This window comes from Mauremys mutica, chromosome 3, assembly GCF_020497125.1.
Source record: "Mauremys mutica isolate MM-2020 ecotype Southern chromosome 3, ASM2049712v1, whole genome shotgun sequence".
Classification (NCBI taxonomy): domain Eukaryota; kingdom Metazoa; phylum Chordata; order Testudines; family Geoemydidae; genus Mauremys; species Mauremys mutica.
The window spans coordinates 1,063,148-1,088,388 of NC_059074.1; the positions used below are offsets into that span (position 1 = coordinate 1,063,148).

Sequence of the window (25,241 nt, forward strand, 5' to 3'; positions counted from 1 at the left end):
CGTTTACTGTCGGCGTCATTGTGTCAATTAATTTTGGTTAGATTTCTCTATTCTACTAAAATATTTATATTGGTAGAATCCGAGACCCATAGGGTTTGAAGGGACCGCAAAGGTCATCTGGTCTAACCCCCTGCGGAGATGCAGGATTGGCTGTGTTCATTAGGTTTATTAGGTTGTATTTATTAGATCTATAATCTGTTTAATGCTGTAGAATATAAGAGATGAAACAAAATAAATCAAAACAACAAAGACAAACCAGAGCATTTCAATGGTTCCAAATCAAAATGGGTCCAAATTTTCGTTTCACGGGAAATTTCGTAGTATCTGCTTGTGCGATTCAAGAAGAAAAAAGTTTTGAGATGTGGGAATTTCCCACGGAACGGAAATTCTCCCAAATGAGGGTTTGTGCCTCTGTCCTGTCCCCCAGCCACCCCTCGGAGCTCAGCGTGTGTGAGATTTTCCTGCTGCTGAACAAGGCACTTGGGTCACAGGCCTTCGGCCCCAGGACACGTAGAGCACTGGCGCCGTGCGACCTTTCCCCATGCTGCCCTGGGATAGTCCAATCTCTAGGTCCATTCAATCCTGGGGCCTCGGCAGAGAATGCCCACAAGGGGGGCTAAGGTGGTGGCTCTGAGACCCAAGACACAGGGGAAGCGGATACCAGCGGATACCAGCTCATTGCCAAGCAGATAAGCCAGGTGGTAATCGGATTTACTGAGACCCTGAGTGTGTTTCTATGCAGAGTCATACGGGTTGGCAGGATCGTGGGGTGTGGAACCGGTGGCGTGTGGCAGCAACCCAGAACAGCACAGGCATAAGAAGATGGGTGGGATCAGAGAGAAAACCCTCCTCCCACACTGCACACAGCCTCCCTCCAGCCCCAGGGTAGTGGTACCTTGCTACTGACTTGTGTCCATCACTGAGTTTATTCCTCATTTCAGACATTTTGCTGAGTTAGGTGCAGAAAGGAGGGGGGTGGGGTGGGAAAGAAACAACATCACATTGTCAGATTTAAAAGCAACCCACCAACAGCAAGAAAACCATTATCCCTGGGACACGTCATTGGGACTGATCCAGTCGGCTCTGCCCTTGCCAGGTCAGATCTGCTCTAAGCAAGACAATCTACAATGTTGTGCCTTGTAATGAAACGTTTACTTGTAACCATATTACCCAGCCACCAGAAAGCTCTGTGTGCTCTACGGAGTTATAGGCAGAGTGTGGTTTGTGGTTAACAACACAGACAAAGCTGGGACTTAAGCTGTGTAGAAGCTGGCCTGTTTGTGTCAATAGTTTGTATCCGTTTAATAAATGCCTCCTGTGTAAGATGGACTGTGATTCCATATGCTGTGACACCTCCCAGACCATGGCTGAACAGGATACCTTCTCAATCATTTGAGACCAATCCCTGGAGAAGAGATTGCGGGGACCAGTTTTGCCCTGGCCTGAATGGGGGTGGACTGTATGCCCCAGTTCAGTCCTTCCCATCTGCAACTCCTCTCCTCCCAAGACCAGACTACAACACTCAGAACATTGGATTGAATTGTGGTTCATTCATATCAAACATCCGCTCGTATCCTTTTCTTCTCCAGTCTCTGCATGCATCTGGTGGCCTGGTGGACGCCTAGACTGAGCAATTCATTTGACTGACAATGTTTGCCTTTGCAATTGAGCCACACGGAGGTGCTAGTCCAGCGAGCTGGTGTGTGAGCACAGCCAGGGAGTGAAATGGAGATGCTACCTAGTTGTGCCTGAAATTGTGAATGCAAACCTGAGCCCACAGAAAGAGTCTGCATTGAGAAACCAGGTCCTATTTATCTCAGAAGGTGTCGCTCAAGCCTATAAATGAACGACTGAATACAGGGGCTCTAAATCCAGATATAAATATTGACAGACACATCCAGGGGGTTCATTAAATGGTACCAAATTGCTGCAAGAATCTGCAGCCAGGGCTCAGCAACCCCTATCGTTCAGCCTCCTTCCTCTGCATTCGCATAATGGGTTCACACTCGGCTCCCTGGCTCGGAAGCAACCAGCCCACTGAACTAATTAGCAACGGGCCGAGCTCACGGAGCAGCCGGGCGCAACTTGGCTGCATCAGCAAAGCAAAAGAAAGGGAAGCATCAATAATTCACTCCGACCAGATTGCAGTCGGCTAAAGAGCTCCGTGCCCGCCATGCATTTTTAAAGGCAAACAGCTATCAGGTTATGGTTTTTAGTCTCTTGTTTTGTGCTAGCTGGCAGCCCACTCGCTGCGCTGACATTCTGGCTCTGTCTTAAGTAAGGAGCCCTTGAGAGAGAGGGAGAGAGGCTTTGACACCATCACTCTCAGCATGGCTGGGACGCTGCTCAAGGGAGCCAGGTCTACAAGTCTGACAGTCTTTGTTCCCTGTCCCGCGCATCCACACAGGTATTTACCCAGAATTCTCCTCTTCGGCATCTTCTCCCAGGCTGGGGTGTTCCAAAAATACAATGAAAAAGAGTCAGTCACAGAGGGTCTCTCTCTTTTATAATCATTACTTGCTGAAAGGGGACACGTATTTGACTGTGAAAGAACCATGAACACAGCACACAGAGATAGGGAAAGAACTCCATGCATACACCCCCAACAAACGTTCTGCTTCTTCCCAGAGCTTTGCACCCAGCCCCGCTGTGCATTCTGGGTAAAACATACACCAAACGGCAACGACATCTGGACACGGGCTGGGAGCCCAAGAAAGAGGGAATCCCTGGTAAGTCCGGCTCAGGCCCGCCTGGCTGAGAACGCCATTGTGGGGACCTGATCCTCAGGATGACTTGTCATTATTTTTCAGGCGTCTGAAAGTGCGCTCAGCCCCTCCCAAAGCAAATAAAAACACTGCAAAGCAAATAACGACACTACCAGAGCTTGCAAACCAAAAACGTTCATGCACCTGCTTAACTTGTAGCATGTGAGTCGGTCCCATAGACTTCAGCGAGTCTCCCTGTAACGAGGCGGGACTCACCCCTGCGGCGCCTCCTGCTGGTCGTCTTGGGAATTAGCTCATCAGTCATCAGAGCGCCCTCTGCAGGCCAGGTGTCCCGCCTGTCGTTGGCCCCCATGTCCCTCCTGGACCCTGGTGCCCTTGTCTTGGGTGCTGCCCCCCCGGCAGTACCCCAGTCTCTCTGGGTCTCCCCACCCAGGGGAACCCCCACCCCATATCCCCACAGCACCTCAGTCGTGGCTACTGCCAGTCACCGTCTAGCCCCCGCGCCCTGGGGCAGACTGCCGTCTATCAGCCAATCATCACAGGGGACAAGGGGTCTGGGCTGGCTGCCTTTACCCACCTCAGGCTGCCCCTCGGCACCCCCAGTACCTAGGTGGGCCTAGGACCAGGCCCTGCAGCCTGGGGAGTTGCTGGCCTGGGGCTTCCCTGCTCCCAAGGCCTTTCCCCAGCCCTGCCTCCCTCTAGGTCCCTGGGCGAGTTCCCCAGCAGCCGGGCCTGTCTCCCTCTGGCTGCCCTGGCCTCCTTATAAGGCCCAGCTGCTCAGTTTGGGGCGTGGCCCCAGCTGCAGCCACTTCCCCCAATCAGCCAGGGTTTTGCTCCTTCCCCCAGCCCCAGCCCTCTGCAGGGTTTTCCCCACCCTTCCGGGCTGGAGCGGGCGTTCACCCCGCTACACTCCCCATGAGCGTCAAGTGAAGTACGCCAGCGTTTCTGGGATGGGGGCCTGGCATTTGCTGGGATACAACAGAGGTGGTTCAAAAAAACATATTCAGAGGGGTCAGCTTAGCGCACAGCAGCTCAAATTAGCGAGGCTATTTCAATCTGGCTTGTGGGGGGGTCGGTTTTGTGTTTTAATGGCTTTCTTCTCCTGGGTAAGCCAGGGTGGTCTCTTGCCATACGCAGGGGGATAGTTTGCTCTTGTGCCCTTCATAATGTCTCTTTGAAAAACTACCAACTGTCTTCTATTGTTTTTCCCCTTAGACTTGCTTCCCCTGGGATCTTACCTACCAAGTCCCTGAGTTTGGTAAAATCTGCCTTCTTGAAATCCATTGTCTTTATTATGCTGTTCTCCCTCCTACCATTCCTTAGAATCATGAACTCCTCCATTTCATGATCACTTTTGCCCAAGCTGCCTTCCACTTTTAAATTCTCACCCAGTTCCTCCCTATTTGTCAAAATCAGTAACGATTTTAATACCAATGCTTGGTACTTTTCACCACTAGAGCGCACAGTGCTCTGAGCATAATGTGACAGATGGAGAAACTGAGGCACGGCAGTGATTTGCCCAAGGTGATACAACAAGTCAGCGGCAGAGCTGGGAATAGAATCCAGGTCCCCAAGGCCTCCCATGGTCTCTTTGCTCCAGTGGCATAAAGGAGGTACAACAGCCGGTGCCGGGCAGCACAGGGAAGGCATGCCCGCCCGTCTGCCCCGCAATCCCTGCTTTAAGCATGGGCTGGACCTCTAGCTATTCTGGCCTGCCGTGAGTTAGAGCAGCCCCAGGAGGCTCCCCAAGTCCATGGAGCAGCTCAGAAGCCTGCCCCTCCCTCTGTGGCCTGCCTCCTGTCCCTGTTCTAGTGGGCCGGTTGTCCTGGAGAGCTGGAGAGCTAAGCTGTAACACTCAGGGATGGACTGCCCCAGGCAGCTTGAGGGCAGGAAGAAATCCACAGGATCCAGCGCTCGGCAGAAGGAATTACAGGTAAAATGCACCAGTGCTTTGGAGACACGTGATTGAAGCGCCACCTAGTGGAGACAGACCATCCCATTGAAAAGTGCTACGGTAAGTCATCTAGGTCAGTGGTCTACAAACTTTTTTGATTGTGCACCCCTATCAGTAAACATTTTTCGAGCGCGCACCCCAGTCCGTGCCACAGGGCCGGCTCTACCATTTTTTGCCATTTTGTCAGACGGGGTGTTCAGGCTCGCGACTCATTCAGCCCTGGGCCGCTTTGCTGAAGGGGGCCCTGATGGTGGTGACTGGAGAACGGGTGTCCCCCTCAATAGCTGGGCTGAGCCCTCCAGCTCTTTCACACGGGTCACCCCACAGCCACCAGCCGAGAAGAGCGTTTGGTCACCCCTGCTCTGGCTGCACTGGGACCAGTGTCAGAAGGGTGGATGGATCTGCCGCTCCGGAGACACCCCCCTCCCACACCCTCTGTCCTCTGAACTCTTGTTAGAATAGAGCGGCTCCATCAGGGCCGTGTCCCCAACTCGTGTCGGACGTGGGGGGCAGGCGAGCGGGGAAAGCCCCAGCCTTTGTGACAGGACACACCATGCACAGCACAGCACAGCACACTGCAACCTGACGACCCAGGCCCGGCCTGGCCCGATACCTCGTGTTGAGGGAGCCCTGGCTCAGGGTGTCTGCCTCGCCCAGGAGTTCGTCCTCGCTGTGATAATACATGTCGTCCTCTTCAGACCTGGGAGCAGCAACGCGGCACACGTCAGCCTGCTGCTGCTTGCAACCCTCAGCTCAGCCAGAGAGGGCAGCAGGCCCACGGGGCGACGGTGACATTGGGAATAACGCAGCCGCTGGGTTGCCGGGGTGCAGGTGGACCAGGGCAGGGACAGCCTGCAATCCCTCAGCTTGGACGGCTGCTGGATATTGCTTGCTTTGGCGCAATTCCCGAATCTCAGCCGTGAGGGGGTGCGCTGGGTGAAACCCCGGCCCCACTGAAGTCAGTGGGAGTTTTGCTGCTGATTTCAGTGACGCTTTACCATTCACGCGGGCTGCTGCAGTGGCATCCTCTGACCCTAAAGACTTTTCAGACTCTGCGTACAGGAACCAGCACTGAAATGCAGCTACTTCTGGGGTGGCAGGTGGCCGCTGGTTAGCAGTGAGCATGAAGCAATGCTGCAGAGCCAGAGCGATTTAAGGAAGACAGGCTAGAATTATCCACGTCTGATTTGCTCAGGACAGCAGGCCTAACACCTCCCATCTTAGGGGAAGTGCCACAGTTGGTAGTTTGCCACCTTGTCATTATTTCTTCGTCCCTTAACCAAACCAGGGACAGCCCAGCCCATCTCCTGCATTAGCTGTGATCACGAAAAAACAGGAGGGTGCTAAAATACTCCTGTTTCATGCACAGAGCCGGGGCCTGGTCCTGAGGGGCCCCGGGCATCAGCAGCTCCCCAGGACTCAGCCCCTCTGAGCAATAAGGCCCACGCAGCAGGTTGGTCACTGGAGGGCATTTTAGTGATCTCTGAATGTGAGTAACTGAAGACAAACTTTATGGGGCCGTAGTAGGAGACTTAAGAACTGTCCGTGCAGAGATTGACTCCCCCATCCACTAGGGGACACTGACGTTTTGAGGCAGACTGCATCCTAATGGTGCTAACACTGGGTCCTAGTGCAGTTTAGCCTCTGAATCCCACAGCTCCGACTCGGGCACTAGCTGGGCTGTTAACTTTGTGTCTGACTCCAATCGACTGCACACAGCGTCTCTCACCCTGAACAATCGCACTCAGCCCCACCAAAATGCAGCCAGCTCTGGGGTGGAGCCAGATGACACACATCAACAATACTCAACACTGAGGAAAGAAGGGAAATTTTGACCCAGGGCATAGCTCCTTCTCTGGCATCTTTACAGCCCATATGGAGCAGATCGGACGTTGATTTAGAAGCTCTCATCGGAACAGCTGATCTGTTGTAAGCTACATGGCTCTGCGCATACCTATGCCAGAAGGATGGAAATGGGTGTTGATTGTTCCAGGATTTGAACCTGTTTTTGTAGAGATTATAAATCAACCGCCCCCTCTCCCCTGGCTACTAAACCCCAGCTACTGTTACGCAATGTGCACACTTGACAAACAGCGGTGCTAGCTCTCTTTTAAATCCATTAGCATCTTCCTCATCCAAAAAATGTGCAGCGTATTGAGCTGGGAAACTGATCTATTGTTTCAATTAGACTGGAAATCCACAGGACACAGCCCAATTCACAGAGCAAATTAGCTGCTTGCCAGAGCATTTCTGAGCCTCCGGGAGCATCCTCCCTCAGCATTCTGCTAGGAGGAAAGGACAATCTCCTCCTTAAGTGGCCACGTAGGAGACAAATCTCTAGAGAAAAACTAGACAGCGTAAGTACAGAGCGTGTGGATGAGTCTGCGAGCGACGTGGGAGACACCAGGCTGGCCCTTTGCTGCAAAACTGGAGCGATTTTAAAACGCCTTTGTGGAAAAGAACACGGGTCTAAATCCTACAGACCTGATCTATTTCTAAGGCACGTGACCGGCCACTGCAAAGCTAGCGTCTCACCCGTCTCGCTTGGGACAGGTGCTGCGTCGCTCTGGATATACCCTGCACGGTGCCACATTCAGGGAGGGCCCTTAGGAACGATTGTATCATAGAGCAGGGAACAGGCCCCCGCCCGCGTGGGAGGAGGGGCGAGAGAGCAGATCCTAGCTTGGAGGTCTGAGAGCTGGTCCCCGCAGGGCTGGGTCCACACCGGGTGACCTCATGTTATGACAGTTTCCCTGGAGCTGCCACGGCGTGAGGTAGAAGTACGGCAGTGGTGACCCAAGCCCCTATCCTCCAAGCTGTTTTCAGTCTATTCAGGTCCGGTCAGCTCTCCGGGCCACCTTACCATGGGAGTCACTGATCAGCACCTCCATAAATAGACAGCTCATACAAACGCCCTGGGCCTGCTCCTGCTTTCAGATGTGCCAGTGTAAACCAGAATCAGGCCCGACGGCCCTAGCCCCTTTGGCTGCGAAGAGCCCTCTGGCTGTGTGTAACTTGCCTCCGGCGGGTGTGTAAAATGGGTGCAATCTGCACCCAGGCGTTATTCCACAGAGGCAGAACCCGGCGCTGCTGCGGCAGCTACCATTGATTTGGCTGCATCTGGCTCCAGGAGGGGACTGGGACCCTGGGGTCTTTTCCTCTCTGGCTGGCTGGAGCTGATCCTGGTCTCAGCCACACCCCTGGACGTTCAGCACCACTCAGTGGAGCCGCTCCAGTTCCCGGTGGTGTGAACGAGAACAGGAGCATCAGCTTCCCCCATCCTCTGCCTCGAGAATTCACCCTCCATGGCCCATTCAGCCCCAGCCTCTCTGCTAAGACTGACAGCCTGAGGGTCCCCATTAGCGCCAGCTGCTTGGGCGGGTGGGTTCGGGTCGTGAGAATGAGGAGCTCCGTGTTCTCCTTTACCCCCATAAAGTGGCCGAAAAGGGCACAGGCCAGCCAGGCAGGCCGTTTCTCTCTCTGTGCCAGCCTTACGCACCCCACTAAGTCACTGGGAAACCAGCTCCCGTCCTTCCTGCTTCTGGCACCACCGCCAGCCCAGCTGGGTTCATTGCCGATACGCGCGGCAGAGCCGGGCGTGGTTCTGCCAGGCTCCCTTTGGGGACGGCTTGGCTTGGGCCCCCCTAGAGCCAGGTGAAACTTTTGGATCAAAACTCGGGGACCTTGAGACATTTCGTCAATTTGTGGTTATGTCGCTGAACTGTTTCAGCTGAAAAAACCTGAAAAAAGTCCCGAAAAAACGGAAACTTGTCAATTTTTCAATTCAAAATGACGTTTGGCTTTGGCATTTCCTTTCATTTTTAATTTTTTTAAAATGTCAGATGTGAAGAAATGCGCCTAGTCCCAATGCAGCCTTTTGTTCGCCCCAAAGTGATTTTTTTTTAAACTTTTCGATTTGTTGAATGATAGGGGTTGCTGAGCCCGTCCACCACCCAATTGTTCAGAAATGCCAACAAACTGAAAAATGTGCTGCTAGCTTCCAACGCAGGGTTACCTAGATGGGATTAATTCTGTCTCTTCTTGTGAGCACCCCTTACCCGTTCATGCATGTGTGAACCCAGGCACTGCTCCTCCCCTCCTGTCCCTCCGCACACATGCAAACTCGGGTGTCCCTGCCTTCGCCCCCCAACCCCGTGCGTCTCAAATTCACGTGTCATTTCATCTTCACGCCCATGTGCATAGGCCTGGCTCCCATCTAGTCACTGGGGTGAACAGTGCTGGGTGCTTCGTAACGGTCTCTGTGAGCGGCCGCCCCAGGGGTGTGGAGTCGGCAGGAGTCAGATTAGAGCAAAACAACGCAGCAAACAAACTCTGGGCAAGAGCTTAATGGGGATTTGACTGGGTACAGAGCAAAATCCGTTCCAAAGCAGAGTGCACTTCTGCCTGCGCGTCTCCTCCTTCCTGCCTGGCCAGCTAAGCAATAAGCTGGTCCGAGCACATGCAATGGATCAGGAGGAAGAATTTCTGACACTGACGCAGAAGGGTTCAGGGAGGCTAAGGACCAATTGTACAGGAATAAATCTACGGCTCTGTAAGTGTAACGTGCTCATAAAGCGTGTTGGGTCCGTCTCTAGTGATACGGCCACATAGTGGATAGCGGCTGACTGCTGACCTGCACTGGAGGAGTTACTCCTTTAGCTCTGGGGTAGAGGCCAATGCTGTAGTATGGAAGGCTCTGAGTTCAAATCCTGTTGAGGATCCATGAGAGGGGACAGACTAGGAAAACTACATGGTTACCACTATGTCACATACAATGGCTACTTGGAGCAGTATCTGCCAGGGACAGACCTTGGATCCTTCTGTTACAAAAGCCCAGGACATTGTGGGGGTTTACAGTCTTGTCAGAAAACCAAGGCCCCAGCTGCTCAGGGTGCATGTTAAAAGTTCAAAGGTACAAGAGCTTGTCCTTTACCCTAGACCAAAATATCCCCATTTGATCTGTCTAGCTAGGTGCTTACACCATGTCCATCACCTCACGGTGCTAGATGAGCATCTGTTTTGCTGTGCACTTGTCAGCTGAGCTGCTGCTCCCAACCCAGACACAGCTGCATGTCAGTGGCGCTGTAACCCAGCTGCCAGATCCCACCCAGAGGTAGCTGCAGGTCCACAGCTCTGTAACCCAGCTTGCACTCCAGAGGTGGCTGCATGTCAGTGGCGCTGTAACCCAGCTGCCAGATCCCACCCCAGAGGTGGCTGCATGTCAGTGGTGCCGTACTCTGCCTGTGAAATGCTGTGGGATCCTTTGGGATTCAAGGCTCTATATAAATGCCAAGCATTACAGACCCATCCAATATGAAGAGGCCTAACCAACAGCCAGCCGCCTAATCCTCCCCACATCTGTATTTAATTATATTTGCATTTCCCGCTCCCCCCGGGCACATTACAAATCTCAGTAACAGGTTCGCTTTAACACTCAGCTCCACACCAGGGCCCAGGAAATGGTCTCTAGGAAATCACCAGCTACTCGCCCCAGCGATAACCGACATTTCCAATTCATTCCTAACCGATTCTCAGTGAACAGTCGGAGCTGCTCTCCTGATGGCTGCTGAACGCCTCCTGTGCGCATGTGTCTGCATGGGACAGACCTCACCCCCAGCTATATTTAAACCAGCGTTGCAGGCCTCACCTGGAACCCCAGTGAGAGGGCAGTGTAGCGCAAGCTGCCGATCGCTGGTTTGAAACCGCACCCAGCACCGGGGTTATATTTCTGGCTTGCCATAACACATCTGCATTGCCAACAGTTACCACCTGGGGGCAGCGAATATCACCCCAGTTTTCCCTTCTACTTAGCCCTGCAGTTACAGTATGTTAGAAGCGCAGTATCTAGACAAATGTTGTGTTCCCCCCGTAATTAGCCTGTAACCAATGTCTCTTTCAGGGGCCATCTCTCGATGTGCACGGGCAGACTCTGGCACTGAAGCAGCCTGGACAATGTGTCTTATTCCATGAGGCACGGCCACCAGGGAGGCAGGAATCCCAGAGTGAGTCTGTCAGGCTAATTCTCCTGTGTCTTACAGCCTTTTTTTTTTGGCCTGAGTTTCGAGGCAGAGGAGAAGCAGCTGCAGCCACGTCCTGCCATGCGCCCACCTGCGCATCGACCTGTTTAAAATGAACAGGGTGAATACGCTGTTGGAAATGCAAATCCAGCCACAATGCGGAGGTGAGACGCATCTGCGCTAGCACGTACATCTATCTCCCTTTGCTGCATTGTTACATGAAGACGGTGGAGCTATGAATAAGGACAAACAGGGCCTTGTATCCCCCCCTCCGTAGCCATACTGAGGGCACATTGCCATTGCACGCTCGAGTCGGTGCCGCGGGTGGAACGTTACCTCCTGAAGTTCCTCTCTGCCGGTTTCAGGCTGGGGTTGGATTTGCCAGAAGACACCGCAGAGCCCTGCCGGTGCCCGGGGAGCAGGCTTTCTGTCTCCAAGGGGCCTTCACCCTCCGACCGGGAGTTAGGACTCTCCAGAAATTCCCCATCATTCCAGGTGCCCACGGTGCCATCCATGGCCTGGTACCTGATCTCTATGGAGACGCTGGTCTGGAACACAAACCAAACACACCCTCAGCGAGTGAGGCCAGCGCGCGAGCATGCAGGTAAGAAGATTTGTTCCTAAATACTAAGGCCAGACGAGATCATTAGGTCATCACACTTGACCTCCCATGTAATGGAAGGCCAGAAAAATGTCACCCACTGAAGCCTGCCTTGAGTCCTCCACCGGGCGTTTGGCTAAATTAGTGATACGCAGACTGAGGCTCGCTAGCCGCAGCTGGCTCCTAAATGTGTCTGCGGCAGCTCTTTGCAGCACATGATATTAAAACACGGTGTGATTTAATCATTAACCGATCTAAGTTATTAACCAATCAGGATGCTTTCACTAGGTTATTAACCAATTAAATTGTTAACTTGCACTAGGTTATTAATTTATTTGCTGTGAGAATAATATATATATATATATATCTAGATGGTGGGTGAATCCCACACCTTTGGGGAGGCTAGCCCCAGGCCCCACCCCTTCTGCCTGCCCCCCAGCTGCAAGGACCCCATTCAAAGCTTAGCCCCTGCCAGCTTAAGGGGAGAGGAGGAGCGAGGGTCGGGCCTCGGGGCAGAGCGTGGGCGGGGCCACAGCCTGGCCGTGGATATCCATTGCCCATGTTATAAACTAAATATCTCCCCTGTCATACGATTTAAATATGATGATGTGGTACTGTGCTCTAGTAAATGAAGCAATGAATTCCCCCTCCTGGGGCTCTTTTGGGTAACGCTGGTCTCTAATTTGGCTCCTGAAACACGGAGGTCTGAGTATCACTGGGCTAAAGCTTCTTCCAGAATGGCAGCCAGTCTGGATTCAAAAAATTGGAGAATCCACCATTTCCTTTGGTCGTTTGCTCTGATGGTTAATCACCCACGTTGGTAAAAATGGGTGTCTTATTTTTAATTTGAATTTGCCTGGTTTCAGCATCCAGCCATTGGTTCTTGTTCTGCCTTACTCTGCTAGATTAAAAAATCCTTTAGTACCTGGTATTTCTCCTCTCGAAGGTGTGTTTACACTGTAATCAAGTCACCTTTCCATCTTTTTTTGAAAAGCTGAACAGATTGAGCTCCTTAAGTCTCTCACCGGAAGGCATTTTCTCCAGCCATCCAGTCATTTCTGTGGCTCTTTTCTGCACCCTCCCCAGTTTCTCAATGGCCAGTTTAAAATGTGGACACCAAAACATGATGTATTATTCCAGCTTTGGTTTCACCAATGTCGTAGACAGAGGTCAAAATCATCTCCCTGCTCCTACTGAGTACTCCCAGGTTTAGAGTCATAGAATCATAGAATCTCAGGGTTGGTAGGGACCTCAGGAGGTATCTAGTCCAACCCCCTGCTCAAAGCAGGACCAAAAGTAACATGAAGGAGGATGTGCCTTGTGAAATTCTTGGAAGATGCCACAGCAGGAGAGGCTCAAAGGATCACATTGGCCCTTCTTTGTCACTGCATCACGCCCTTGATTTCTGTTTGAGCTGCAGCATTGTCAGTCATGATTTAGAGACTGCAAATGATCAAGTGATGCAGATGTCACCAGGATGCAAAGATGTGGACTTTGCTTCCCACCAGCAGACCTCAGAGCATTTGACAAACAATCACTTAATTCCCATCATTATGGTCAAAAGGTTTTGGCCAAAAATGATATTTTTGTAGGAAAATCGATTTTGTTATCTAAATGGAACTTTCTGTGGGAAATACTCATTTATGATCCAATCGTAGGGGTTTTGTCGTGAAAGCGAAAAGCTGAAAAATGTAGCCAAAAAGCAGAAAAAAAATGTTTTGTCTATATTCTTCAGGGATCTACTCACAGCTTCTCGGGGAGACAGCTGAGTGTCATTATTAGAGCTAGTCAAAAAATGCTAATAATGTCCTGAAGGAAATTTAGAAAATTTTCAAGTTAAAAAAAATCCCTGCCACTTTTTTGGTTTGTTTTTCTATGAAAAAATTTAAACTAAAACCTGGGGAAAAATTAGTTTTCAAAACGAGCTTTCAGTTAAAAAAATAAAAATTGTTTCTCAGTAAAATATTTCCATTTTTGTAAACCAAAAAAAAAAAAAAAGAACCCTCACAATTTTTTACTGATTTGCTTTTTCGGTGAAGAGCCGGAAAAATTTGACCACCATGAACATTTTATGTTGATCAAAAGGCCATTTAAAAAAAATCAGTCGCCTCCGATCATTATCCCATTTATACGTGGGGACAGTGAGGCACAAAGATGGGACGTGAGTTGCCCAAGGTCACCCAGAGAGTCAGTGGCAGAGAACAGGTCTCCTGGCTCCCAGCCCTCTGCTCTGACTATGCTACTGTAACAGCTCTGCATCTGATTCCCTCTGGTCCCCCTATGGGACTGTCCAAAATTGCAGGTGATGCATTTCTGTGACTGACAAAGGAAACAGCATCTTTCAAAGCCTGGAGAAAATGGGTGTCTCTCCAGCTCTGGTGATTACGTGGTCAGCTCTGAGAGGAGCTACTCAGTCCAGAGTTGTTCACAGGGCTTGCATCCCCGCTGCCTTATCCCTTGCAGAGCGCCATGGGATGTGTGCTTAGAGCGGCAGTTCTCAAGCAGGGGCACGGGTACCCTGGTGGTACGCAGGGGGTACATCAACTCATCTAGATCAGTGTTTCTCACCCCAGTGGGGTCGTGGGATGGGTTTAGGGAGGTCACAAGTGCAGGGCTGGCATTAGTGGGTGGCAAGCAGGGCAGTTGCCTGCAGCCCCACACCACTGGGAACCCCGCAATGCTAAGTTACACGCTTCAGCACCGGGACTCGGGCTTCACACGCCTGAGTCTGGAAAGTTGAGAACCGCTGGTTTAGAGAACCCAGCCTCTCCCCCTATTTAACACAGTCACTGGAGCTGCAGCCACGGGGGGGTGGAGCTAGACGGGGTTTTGAAAGAATTTACATGGCTAAATTGTCCTTTCTGTCATAAGAAGTTGCCATGGATACTGCATGGGAAAAGGCGAGTCTAAAATCCTATTTAGACTCTCTCTACCCACCAATGCAAGCAAGTCCCGCGCAGCCCAGGTGACCAGGACCTGAACCCAGAGTTCAGACAGAGGGTGTCAGCACTTTAGGGACAATATATTCCAGGGATGTGATAGTTATCCCAAAGCAAGCGGCATGAACCCAGGAATATGTATATTAGCTACATATCAAATGTGTTTCTCTCATTCACACGTGAACACACAGGATGCGACTCCAAGGACTTACTGAGGGACCTACGGGGGATCGAGATGCTATTCACTCTATCGTTCTGCCTGCCAAACATTTATGCCAAATTCCCAGGAATGATAGTTTGGTATTGGCACTAGGCACAAACGTTGGCTCATTCATCCCCACAACATCCCCGGGAGGCAGGGAAGTATTATTTTGTAGGTGGGGAAACTGAGGCCTTGAGACCAGATGTGACTTACGCTGGTCAGTCAGTCAGTCTGTAGCGGAGCCACAGTTAGGTCACTTCTGCTCTTGGTCTGCAGTCCTGCACTGAGTCCTCTAGTTACAGATTCATAGAGTTTACAGCCAGAAGGGACCAGCAGGTCCGCACAAGCCAGAGAGTTTCACCCAGGTACCCTGTCCTGAGCAGAAGGACTTGTGTGTGGCTAACACATCTTCCATAGAAACAACAAGGAGTCCGGTGGCTTCCCACTTCTTCAGATGCATGGAGTCAGTGAGGTTTTTTATCCACGAAAGCTTATGCCCAAATCAATCTGTTAGTCTTTAAGGTGCCACCCAACTCCTTGTTGTTTTTGTGGATACCGACTAACATGGCTATGCCCTGATACTTGACATCTTCCATAGAGGCCTCCAGTCTGGCTCTGACGACCTCAAGCACTAGAGACTCTCCCACTTCCCTTGGTAGCTTGTTCCAATAGCTAATAACGCTCCCCGCTAAAAATGTGTGCGGCACTGCTGATTGGAATTTGTCTGGCTTGTTGGTTTTTTGTTGGTCTTTCTGCACCAGACTGAAGGATCCTTTAGTACCTGGTATTTCTTCTTCAGGAAGGTCCTTATATTCAGGCTTGGCAGAATTCTATTTTTTTAAAACAATTTCCATGGATAATATCGATGTTTATTTTTAAGCATTAAAATTGTTTTTAGTCATTTAAATTTTCACAGTTGTGCAAAATGGTGGGTTTTAAAGCATTTTTTCCTCTATTTTTATCAATTTAAGTTTTCACAGCTGCAGGAAATTAGAGGGGGGCAGACAATGTGGGCGACCAGACAAGAATCATCTAATGACAGGAGACACTGAGCTTCAAAAAGTGAAAACTTTACAACCATCAAAACATAAATGGTTAAACGTCACAGGCCAAAACGTACAAAGTAAATATCCTCCCCGCAAACTAATAAGTCCTCAAGCAGCATTTCTCTTACGCTGCCTCCTGCCAGTGCCGAGTACCCCGGCTGGAAATACTTTCCCCTGGGCTGGTGTGGGTGCAAGGGGACTGCTGCCCCCTTACTGACATTCAGGGGGGTGTTTTGGTTGGCTACCTCCCAGCACTAAAGGACTGGGGAGAGGCCAATGCTCCAGGTCAGCCTCAGCCTCTGAGCCTGATTGACAGGGCGGGCAGGCTAATCAGGGAGTCAGGAGGCTGGGGGGGGGGGTCCCGGCCTCCGTGTGAGCTGGAATTGTCTGGGTCAGACAGAGTGGGGCCGAGCGAAGGAGAAAGCAGGGCCCAACCTGTGCCGTGCCAGCCAGAGAGCCAGCTGTGGTGAGCAGCTGGGGCCAGCCAAGGCGGGACCTTGGGCAAAGGGTTCAGTGCAGAAAGACACCCCCAGCCAAGGGTCCCTGCAGGCCAGGCTGGGAGGGGGATCTTAACCCGATGGGAGGCTGACGCTGGGAAGAAGGGTCCCACCACCCAAAGCCCGGAGGTGTGTGGCCACCACCATTGCAAGCGTCCAACCCGCAGCATCCCTGCAGCCCAGCCAGGGCCTGAGAAGGAGGCCTGGGACCTACAAGGAACAGACTGAACTGCCTTGATGTCCAGAGACACTGTTTGTGATGTTCCCAGCCATGGAGCAGCGTGAGGTGTTTTCCTGTAACCTTTCCCATTTTTCCTTATTCTTTTTTTAAATTAATAGTTAATTAAACAACTTGTATTTGCTTTAAATTGTATGAAATGATCAGTGGGTCAGGGAGGTGCTCAGTGCAGACAGGGTACCCTGGAGTGGGGACACCCCAGCCCCTGTCCTAGGGGACCACAGCAGAGTTGGGGGTCGAGCCCCCAAGGAATCCTGGGCCCAGCCTTGTGGGGGGTTACGAGGACTCTGCCAGACAGGAGAGTGGAAGGGGAGCCCTCAAGGGCAGGGAGGCCTCTGGGTAAAGGCAGTGGGAGCGAGGACTCAGATCCTTTCACTAGCCCACTTCACCGGGGTAGTGCAGAAGCCAGGAAAGTTCCCCACAATAGTGGGGCCATTCCCTGCTTACACGGGTAGGGTGAAATCGATGCTATTGACATTTACTAATAAAAACCGAATGCTTCCCACCCTACTTACACACCGTGCTCAAGTCACCTCTTCATCTTCCTTTTTGGCAAATTAAATAGATCGAGCTCTTGAAGTCTCTCACCGCAAGGTGTCTTCTCCAGCCCTCGGCTCATTCTTTTGGCTCCTCCCTGTTCCCTCTCCAGTTTTTCAACAGCCATTTTAAGGACTGGACACCTTAGCGGGATGCAGTATTCCAGCATCGCTCTCACCCTTGCCGCACACAGAGGTGAAATCACCTTCCTAGTCTCCTAGTCCTCATGTTTGCTAGCAGCTGGCTAGCACCGGAAGCACTTTTCTCCGATGTTTTTTAAATTGATCAGGGAATTATATACAGCTGGTTTTCAAAACGCCAGCCTTTCTGCATAGAACTAATTCAGAAGATGATGGGTGGTGTGTATAAGAGGCCTGGGGAGAAAGGCTGGCCATGCAGGAGAGCAAATGCTGCAGATGTAGCACGGGTCACCTCTGTGACGGTGCACTCCATATGATGTTATGAAAATATGCTAATGAGTGTGAATATAATGTAACTGGAACATGCTTCATGCAAAAGGTCTCTTGTAAGGCATCATTACAAAGCTTATAATCTACTGAGTGTGGTCATCCTATTTGTATGAGTGTATCATTCTTGTATCTGAAACTAGGAATATGAAATATAACTCTGAGGGCCTTTTGTAATTATGCAAAGTGTGGGCCATTAATGGTGGCTTGGAATCTCGATGGCTCCTATTAACCAGGACCATCGACTGTAGATGGCTCTGTTTGCCTGCAGGCCTTCCTGTGAGCCAGGCCGGGAAGAATGAAGGCTTGGGGGGGGTCTCACAGGGCATGCGACCATATCACCTGGTACTGGAATCCATCTTTAACCTGGTGCTTTTCCATTTAGAAGGAGGGGTGGTGACCCAGAGAGGGACAAAGGATTCCCGCAGTGTGCAGAAGAAATACAAGGGGGTGGAACAGAACAAAGGGGGCTGCAGTCGTGAGAAATCCCCTAGCTACCCCCTGAGCTGGAACAAGGGCTGCACCAGGGGAAAGGATTGGGCCCAGACTAGGAAGGAGTCTAGTCTGTGAAAGAAGCTTATTGGAACATCTCTGAGGGAGAGATTTTATCTGTAACCAGTTTCCTAATGTATTAGGCTTAGACTGGTGTGTTTTATTTTATTTTGTTTTGGTGATTCACTTTGTTCTGTCTGTTACTACTTGGAACCACTTAGATCCTACTTTCTGTATTTAATAAAATCACTTTTTACTTATTAATTAACCCAGAGTATGTATTAATACCTGGGGAGCAAACAGCTGTGCATCTCTCTCTATCAGTGTTATAGAGGGCGAACAATGTATGAGTTTATCCTGTGTAAGCTTTATACAGAGTAAAATGGATTTATTTGGGTTTAGACCCCACTGGGAGTTGGGCATCTGAGTGCTGGAGACAGGAGCACTTCTTAAGCTGTTTTCAGTTAAGCCTGCAGTTTGTGGGGGACGTGGGTCAGACCTGGGTCTGTGTTGCAGCCGGTGAGTGTGTCTGGCTCAACCAGGCAGGGTTCTGGAGTCCCGAGCTGGCAGGGAAAACGGGCTCAGAGGTAGCCTGGGCTCAGAGGTAGCCTAGGCACATCAGGTGGCAGTCCCAAGGGGGTTTCTCTGATCCAACCCTTTGGAGGCACATCGGCCTGCCACCTTCGGAGTGCCGGAAGCGAAACTCCCTAGAAGGGGGGTGGGGGCCACTGGTGCCCAGACTGTGACCCTGTCCACGCTCTGCCCTGAGGCCCCGGCCCCTCTCTGCCTCCTCCCCCAATGACCACCACACAGAGGAGTGGGCAGGCGAGTGGCCGGGCCTTGGGGGAAGAGGCGAAGGGGAGCGAGTGGCAGGGGGAGAGGTGGAGAAGAGTGGGAGGGGTGTCGGGGGAAGAGGCAGAGTTGGGGCAGGGCCCTAGTCCAGGTGCCAGTGGCCCCCCCCCCACCACACACACTTCTAGGGAGCTGCCAGCGCTCATGTGTAAACCTCCCCAAACGGAAGACTCCGGTGCCACCTATGCAGAAGTCACTTAACTTCAAAGCGTCTCATGTAGCCTCATCTCAGCAGGGAACAGCTGTTGATTCAGTCTGACAAATATATTTCAATAATACCGGGTTAAAAACCCAAGGGCTGACCCCAAGGCAGGAGGAGTTTTTCCCACTGACTTCAGTGGGCTTTGGATCAGGTCCCAAATCATTAAAACATGGTTTTCCTACCTCCATGCTGTGGAAGAGTGGGAAGTTTCATCATTGCCAAGGGCACACAGTTGCCTGTAGGGCTGGGACGGAGTAGGGTCTACAAGTCCTTATTCCCAGGCTTCTAGTCTGCCAGCAACGGTGCGCTCTGCTCTGCTGCTTTCTGGGGAGCATGTTTCGCCAATGTGCATTGGAGAGGCCACGTTAGCTCCCTGCAGACCTAGTCTGCCATCCCCTGCAGCAGCGTCGAGCTCAGGGCTCTGACAAAGCCACGGGACCAGGTTTTACGCATCGTCTGAGCGTACCCCAGAAACGGGGTATGTCTGCACTCCGAGCTGGGGGGTAATTCCACTCGGTTTTCAGCTTGCTACCAGGATCAGCGCTAGCACAGGTGTGTCTCCTCAAGCTGGGAATTCCACTGCCAGCTCGAGGTGCAGACACACATCCACAGTTTCATACCTCTGGATCCTGGACGAGCCTTCGCCAGAAATCAGTAAGGACTGATGGGGAAAGGCTGCCAAGATTTGGAGAGTCCGGTGCGTGGGTGGACACTAGAGGGCAACAGTCTCACGTGCACTCATGCAGCTCTGCCATTCCCCCCAGTAGGGGGCAGCGGTGCCCCATGCGCACGTTGCCGGAGGACAGAAAGGCAGAAAGCAGCCGCTGCTCTGTGTCACCTACCTGAATGGCAGAGTTATTGTCGTCTATTAACGTGTCCGTCACCTCCAGCTGGCCTTCCTCCACCACCTTCTGCAGCACCATCCGGAACGTGCCGATGAGTCTAGGAAACAAACGGGAGGGGGCGTGAGGCGCCCAGAGGCTTCACTTCCATTGCCACCTTGGTCTATATTTGCCTAGCTCTGGGGGAGACTTTCAAAAGGTGCAGGATCCAGGGAGAGCCCAGGATGCTCCCTGCCGCAGGTGCTGTCCCCAGCCTGGCACCCATGGCTGGGATATCCCATTACAGCCCAAGCAGAAGGCACAGGGTGATGGAAACCTCCCTGAAACTACCCAGGAAGGCAGGAGCTTAGAGGAAGCACAGCCTAGCGGCTAGCGCAGGGTCCGAGGAGTTAGGGAACTGCCAGGAACAATCTGCCCTGGATTGGTCACCAGGGCTGGGGAGAGATGGGACCCGCTGGGACCGTTTTCCATCTCTAATTCCTATAGGCCCGTAGGAAACGTACTGGCGCGGTGTATCTGAGTGGCTGAGCCCACAGAACGGCTCCGACTCCCGCTAGCGAAGGGAGCTCAAGCCGTAGCAGAAGCCTGAGGACCACAGCTCTCAGCCCAGCTCCCAGGTGCGTGATCTCGCTCATCCTTTCCTCCGCAGTCAGTGGCACGGGGGCTCGCTGCAGCGTGTGGACGGGTTTGTACAGTCAACGTGCCCCCTGGCGTCTGCCGCGGTGCCGAATTATACCCCGGCAGCCAGATGCCGTGGCAAACCGGCCCCTCGTCCTCCAGCGAGGCCCCTCGGCTCTGCAGTTTGCCAGCGCCGCAGCCTGGGACTCCGGCATCATTGGCAAGTAAATTAACCCCTGGCCATGTCTGCCAGATGATGGGGGAACTGATACAACGCTCAGCGTCAAATCCCCCTGGGCTGTCTCAGCAGGAGTGGCAGAAGGTCCCTAAAAGTGTGTGTGGGGGGGGCCACTGGTGCCCAAACTGTCCCCCCGTCCCCTCTTCTCCCTAAGCCCCCACCCCCCCACCGCCCCTGCCCCCTAGGCCCTGCTCCCATGCCACCTGTCCCCTCAAGACCCCGGCCCCTGCTTGCTCCTCTCTGTCCCCTCCCCCCGTCGCTTGCCCTCACGTCCGGTAAAAAGTGGGAAGGCCTAGCGCTCCTGCTTGTAAAAGTGCCATGGTGCCCTCACCCTCCCTGTTCCTGTGCCCCTGTATCTCGGCATCAGTTCAGTGTCTTTGCTGCTGCTCCGTTTGAGGCTGCTGTTTCCGGCTTTGCGTTTCTGGCGTGGCACCGGAGCGAGCGGTGCACCTCACCAGGCCGTACGAAACGAACAATGCTGCAAACGAGGCCACCTATTAAACACCGAGCTGCTGATAGCTCGGTAGAAGCCCTGGCACGAAGCATGTGCTACGCTCTCAGCTCAGCTCCGCAGAGCTGATAAAAACCCTCCTGCTATCCCAGAGCTACAGACAATGTATTTGGAGGGCTTGTCAGAAATAATTGCACAGAGCTCCGCTAGCAGTGAGAACACTGCCATTAATTACAATCTCTTCCTTGTAAGCCTCAGGGCATTGTTCAGTCCTGGCAGGGCAGTGATCTATCTAGCCATTGTTTCACAGAAGCTCATTGGGCTTCAGATTGGTCCTCACACTGGCTAGCTAATGTATTTACCTGGTCTCCAGCACCATATTATCTGAGCACCTGGCAGTCTTCACTGGATTTATCCTCATGGCACCCTTGTGAGGCACAGCAGGGCTGTTACCCCGCTGTGCAGATGGGAAACCGAGGCAGAGAGAGACTAAGGTTATGTCGACACTGAAAACAAAGAAAAATCCCCGGCAGCAGCTTGAGTCAGGATCTACAGACTCAGGCTAGCGCTACGGTGCTAAAAACAGCAGTGTGGGCGTTCCCAGGTGGGCTGGAACTTGCACCCTGAGCTCCACCCTCCTCGCTGGGTTTCACAGCCGGAGCAGGCACGTCGCACAGCTGCTCTAGCACCGTAGCGCAGGACCGGGCTCTCCGACTCGCTGTCATGGGGGGTTTTCCAGCAGAGACAGACCCTGCATGTCTTGGCTATGGTCGCTCAGGGAACGTGCAGCAGAGCAGGGAACGGAGCCTGAGTCAACCCAACTCCCAAGCCAGCGGGCCCTCCGTCCTTCCCGTCACCAGCCCAGCTCTGCTCTGCAATGAGACACTGCTTCTGCACAACTCGCAGATCATCCATCCATGTCTACACAACACCCCTCCATGCAGCCGCCCTGGCCATTACATTGCTCCTGCGTGTCTACGCTTCGCTCCTTGTGTCGGCGGGCGCGTCCTCCCCAGGAGCTCTTGCTGTACTGTCAGCCTGGGGCATTGTGGGCTGGCTCCCAGAGGCCAGTGTCTGCACTGACACTGCATTGACCTAACTACATCGCCCGTGACACCACACCGCTCGGGAGGCAGAGCTATTAAGTCGCCGTAGTGGGGCAGTTACATCAGCGGGAGCCAAATTTAAGTGTAGACACGTCCATAGTCAGGTGGATGTAAGCTGTCCTGTAGTGTAGAGTAAACCAGACCTCAGTGACTTCGGATCCAGGCTTATCTGAGACTTTCTGATGATCTCTTCCAACCCCTGTGCTATTCCCTCTGCACTCACATCCGTGGAAACACCATAGTTTGCCGAAGGGTTTGGAGACCGGCTGCTCTTTGCACCAGTTGCTGTGGTCCTGTGTGAACACACTCACCTAGCCAGGTCAGAGCAGGAGAAGCCTTTATTGGCTAGTCTCACATTTTTAAAAGTTTCAGTTATCCAATCAGAGAACAGAAATAATACCACGTGACCAATCACAGGTCACTAATTGAACTGTTCACGAGCAATGAAGATGGTGGAGATGGTTTGACCAAACCACCTGGCAAAATTTGCTTGTTTGGCCAGCGCCATCCAGCCATAGCAATGGGGAGATCCTGCATGAGCCCTTGCCTGCCCCGGACTATCCATCCCTCCAGCCTGGTGACATGCCTATGAGCTGATGCTTTAGAAGAAAGGCAAGTCCACCGGTCCCATTGACAATGCTGTCCATTTGGTGGGAGACTCTTCCTTTATCAGAGAGATCTACTAGGGTCACGTCCGAGGGACCCTTTGCTGCCTCGCCCCTGAGATTCCATGTCGAGCAAGCTCAGCGATACCAGCGTTCAGCTGTTGTGTATTCATTTAAGATGCCATGTAGCCCATTAAATAAGAATTGCGTGTGTATTTCATTCCACTGTGTATGCAATGAATAATGCATAGCCACCTCAAACAGGGACCTGGATCTTCTTTCAAGTGTACTTGACGCTGTGTCCGTCTATATTTCCCTCAATGGTCAAAGAATTGGTAATACTGTTCGTAATGCTGGAGCCTTGCAAAACGCTTGAAAACATTTCCTCAATAAAATGCATTTATTTGTTTAAAATTCTGGCATGTGGTTTGTTATTGTAGGGTTGCTCATGTGGGTAGAGCTCTGCGAACAGGTTTTTTTCCTAGGGTTACTCACCGTGAGTTGGGCATCGCAGACAGGTGTGTTTGCGTAGGGCTGCTCACCCGAGCCGGGCGTCGCAGGCAGGTTTTATTGCTCACTCAGATCTGCAGACAGGCAGGTGAATTTATATAGGGTTGCTCAGGGAGCCATGCTGCTGGCCCATGACATTCTTTTTTTCATTTTTTAGGGGATGTGGGGAGGGGAAAAAGCCGAGAGGTTTGTTCTCAAAAAGCAGCTTTAAAAGATTGCGCAGACATCGTCGGGTTTGGCTCAGTCTATAAGGCAACCTACATCTCCCCCTCTTACTTCTGTTGTGTCTTTTTAACCCGTCTGCTGCGAGCATGCCCGTGTCGCTAGCCTCCTGGGACCGCTCGGCACCTCAAGAGACCCACGGTAAGACTGGTGACCACTTCAACAATGCCGTTATGGAAAACCAGACCTCAGGGAGCTTTGGCTTGAGGGTTGAACTTTGCCAGAGTGGAGAGGTGGTTGTGCGGATACCTCCCTCCTGGGTGGGTCATTGACAGTCGGGATCCAACTCCTGGGATCTCGATGCGTGAGCCTCTACTGCTTGAGCCAGAGGAGGCAGCGTGCCCCAGCACGTGGGCATGGCGTACAGTGGCTTTCTTGGTTTAACCGAAGTTGATTGAGAACAGATTTCCACTTGACTGAAATAAGACACTCTTAAACTGAGCTAAGAGTGGCCACCCGGGGGTTGGAACTGGTTTAACTATATATTGGTTTAGAAATCACTTTAAGTTAAGCTAGTGGAATTTCCTGTGTAAATGAGGCCAAACGCATTAGAAATTGCTAAAGAAAAATCCAGCTTCTACAAATGGACTTGATACTGGTCCTCAACCCACCCTACAATCCGGTACCCACCATAAAGTGGGGCATGCCAATGAGAGGTTATCTGCATACTAACTACCCGATTGTGCCCACCAATCCAGGACCCAGCAGTCTAAATGCTTTGTGGGCAGAGTCCAGATGTTACACATCGAAATGCTGTCATCGTTTCCACTGGAAATGAATTGCACCTGCAGCTTAGTTGCAGATGCAAAATGAAAGGCTGCTGTTTAGCCCAATGCATTTATATTTTTTGCAGACTTGATGTTATTTCTTTAGGAATGCCTTAGCTGGCAGTGGAGCTTTTCGTTCAAGCGTCAATGACTAAGTCATTTAAGGGACCCGTTGTTCTCGCAGTACGAAGCTACTGCCATGGGCAATCCCGGCTTGTGTTAATGGTGGCTACCGGTGATGATCCCCACGCACGGAGTTGGAGTAAAAGCACAATCTGGGAATCTCACACCCACCTAGGACTTCATGTTGTCACTGGGCTGCACTCCACAGACACTGGGAACTTCATCGCCACAGTGGGGACAGGACTCAGATGCTCCTACCCCAGAAACCCAATCCCCTGCCACCCGAAGAGACTCTCCATTAGCTGTTAGCGCTATGGTGCCTATGACACACATGGTTCTGATTCCTTCCTTTAGATGGCAGTGGGAGCACATGAACATTATGCCTACGCATTACAGTAATGAAGCACTTTTCATCCGAGGAATGTAAAGTGCTTTGACAAGCATTGGTTTCACAAATCTCGGGTAAGTAATATTAACCCCACTGACACATGGGGAAATTGAGGCACAGAGTAAGGTCACGTCACTTGTCCCGTGTGACACAGGGAGATAGGGAAGAGAAGCCAGGAGTCCTGACTCTTGTCCCTCTGGTCTCTGGGAATGGTGGGGGGGCCCATCTGATGGAATCCACCACTGCTCAGCACAGCCAACAAGCATAACTGACAGCGGTCAGGTCAACAGTGCAGAGAATCAGACACCTCTGCTGATGACCGGGAGCGACGTTAACCATCCCGCCAGGCACAGGTACGTGCCCTGCACTCCAGCAGCCCACAGAACAGGCCAGACCAAAACCCTGGCAAGGCAAACTCTGCACAGAGCCAACAGGCTGGCCTGGCTCCAAACTCAGAAACACGGGCCCATGGGATCCTCCCCCCCACCAGAATATACTGATCGGGCGGGAGGAGAGGCAGAGAGCGTCTGAACTTATCTGGCCTGCTGCGTGAGTCTAAAATACTTTAAAAATCTGGACCCCTACCTGCAGGACTTAAAGT

At 52.0% G+C, this 25,241-nt stretch overlaps 1 protein-coding gene across 1 annotated transcript in view; it reads right to left on the bottom strand.

Moving 5' to 3' along the window:
- LOC123366017 (otoferlin-like) overlaps positions 1-25,241 on the bottom strand; it is a 177,162-nt gene that overhangs the window by 75,234 nt on the left and 76,687 nt on the right. Inside the window, exons 4-5 of the mRNA XM_045009095.1 lie at positions 19,613-19,712; positions 11,034-11,245 (exon numbers count right to left, since the gene is read on the bottom strand). Coding sequence (XP_044865030.1) covers positions 11,034-11,245; positions 19,613-19,712 — 312 coding nt within the window. The remainder of the gene's footprint in view (positions 1-11,033; positions 11,246-19,612; positions 19,713-25,241) is intronic.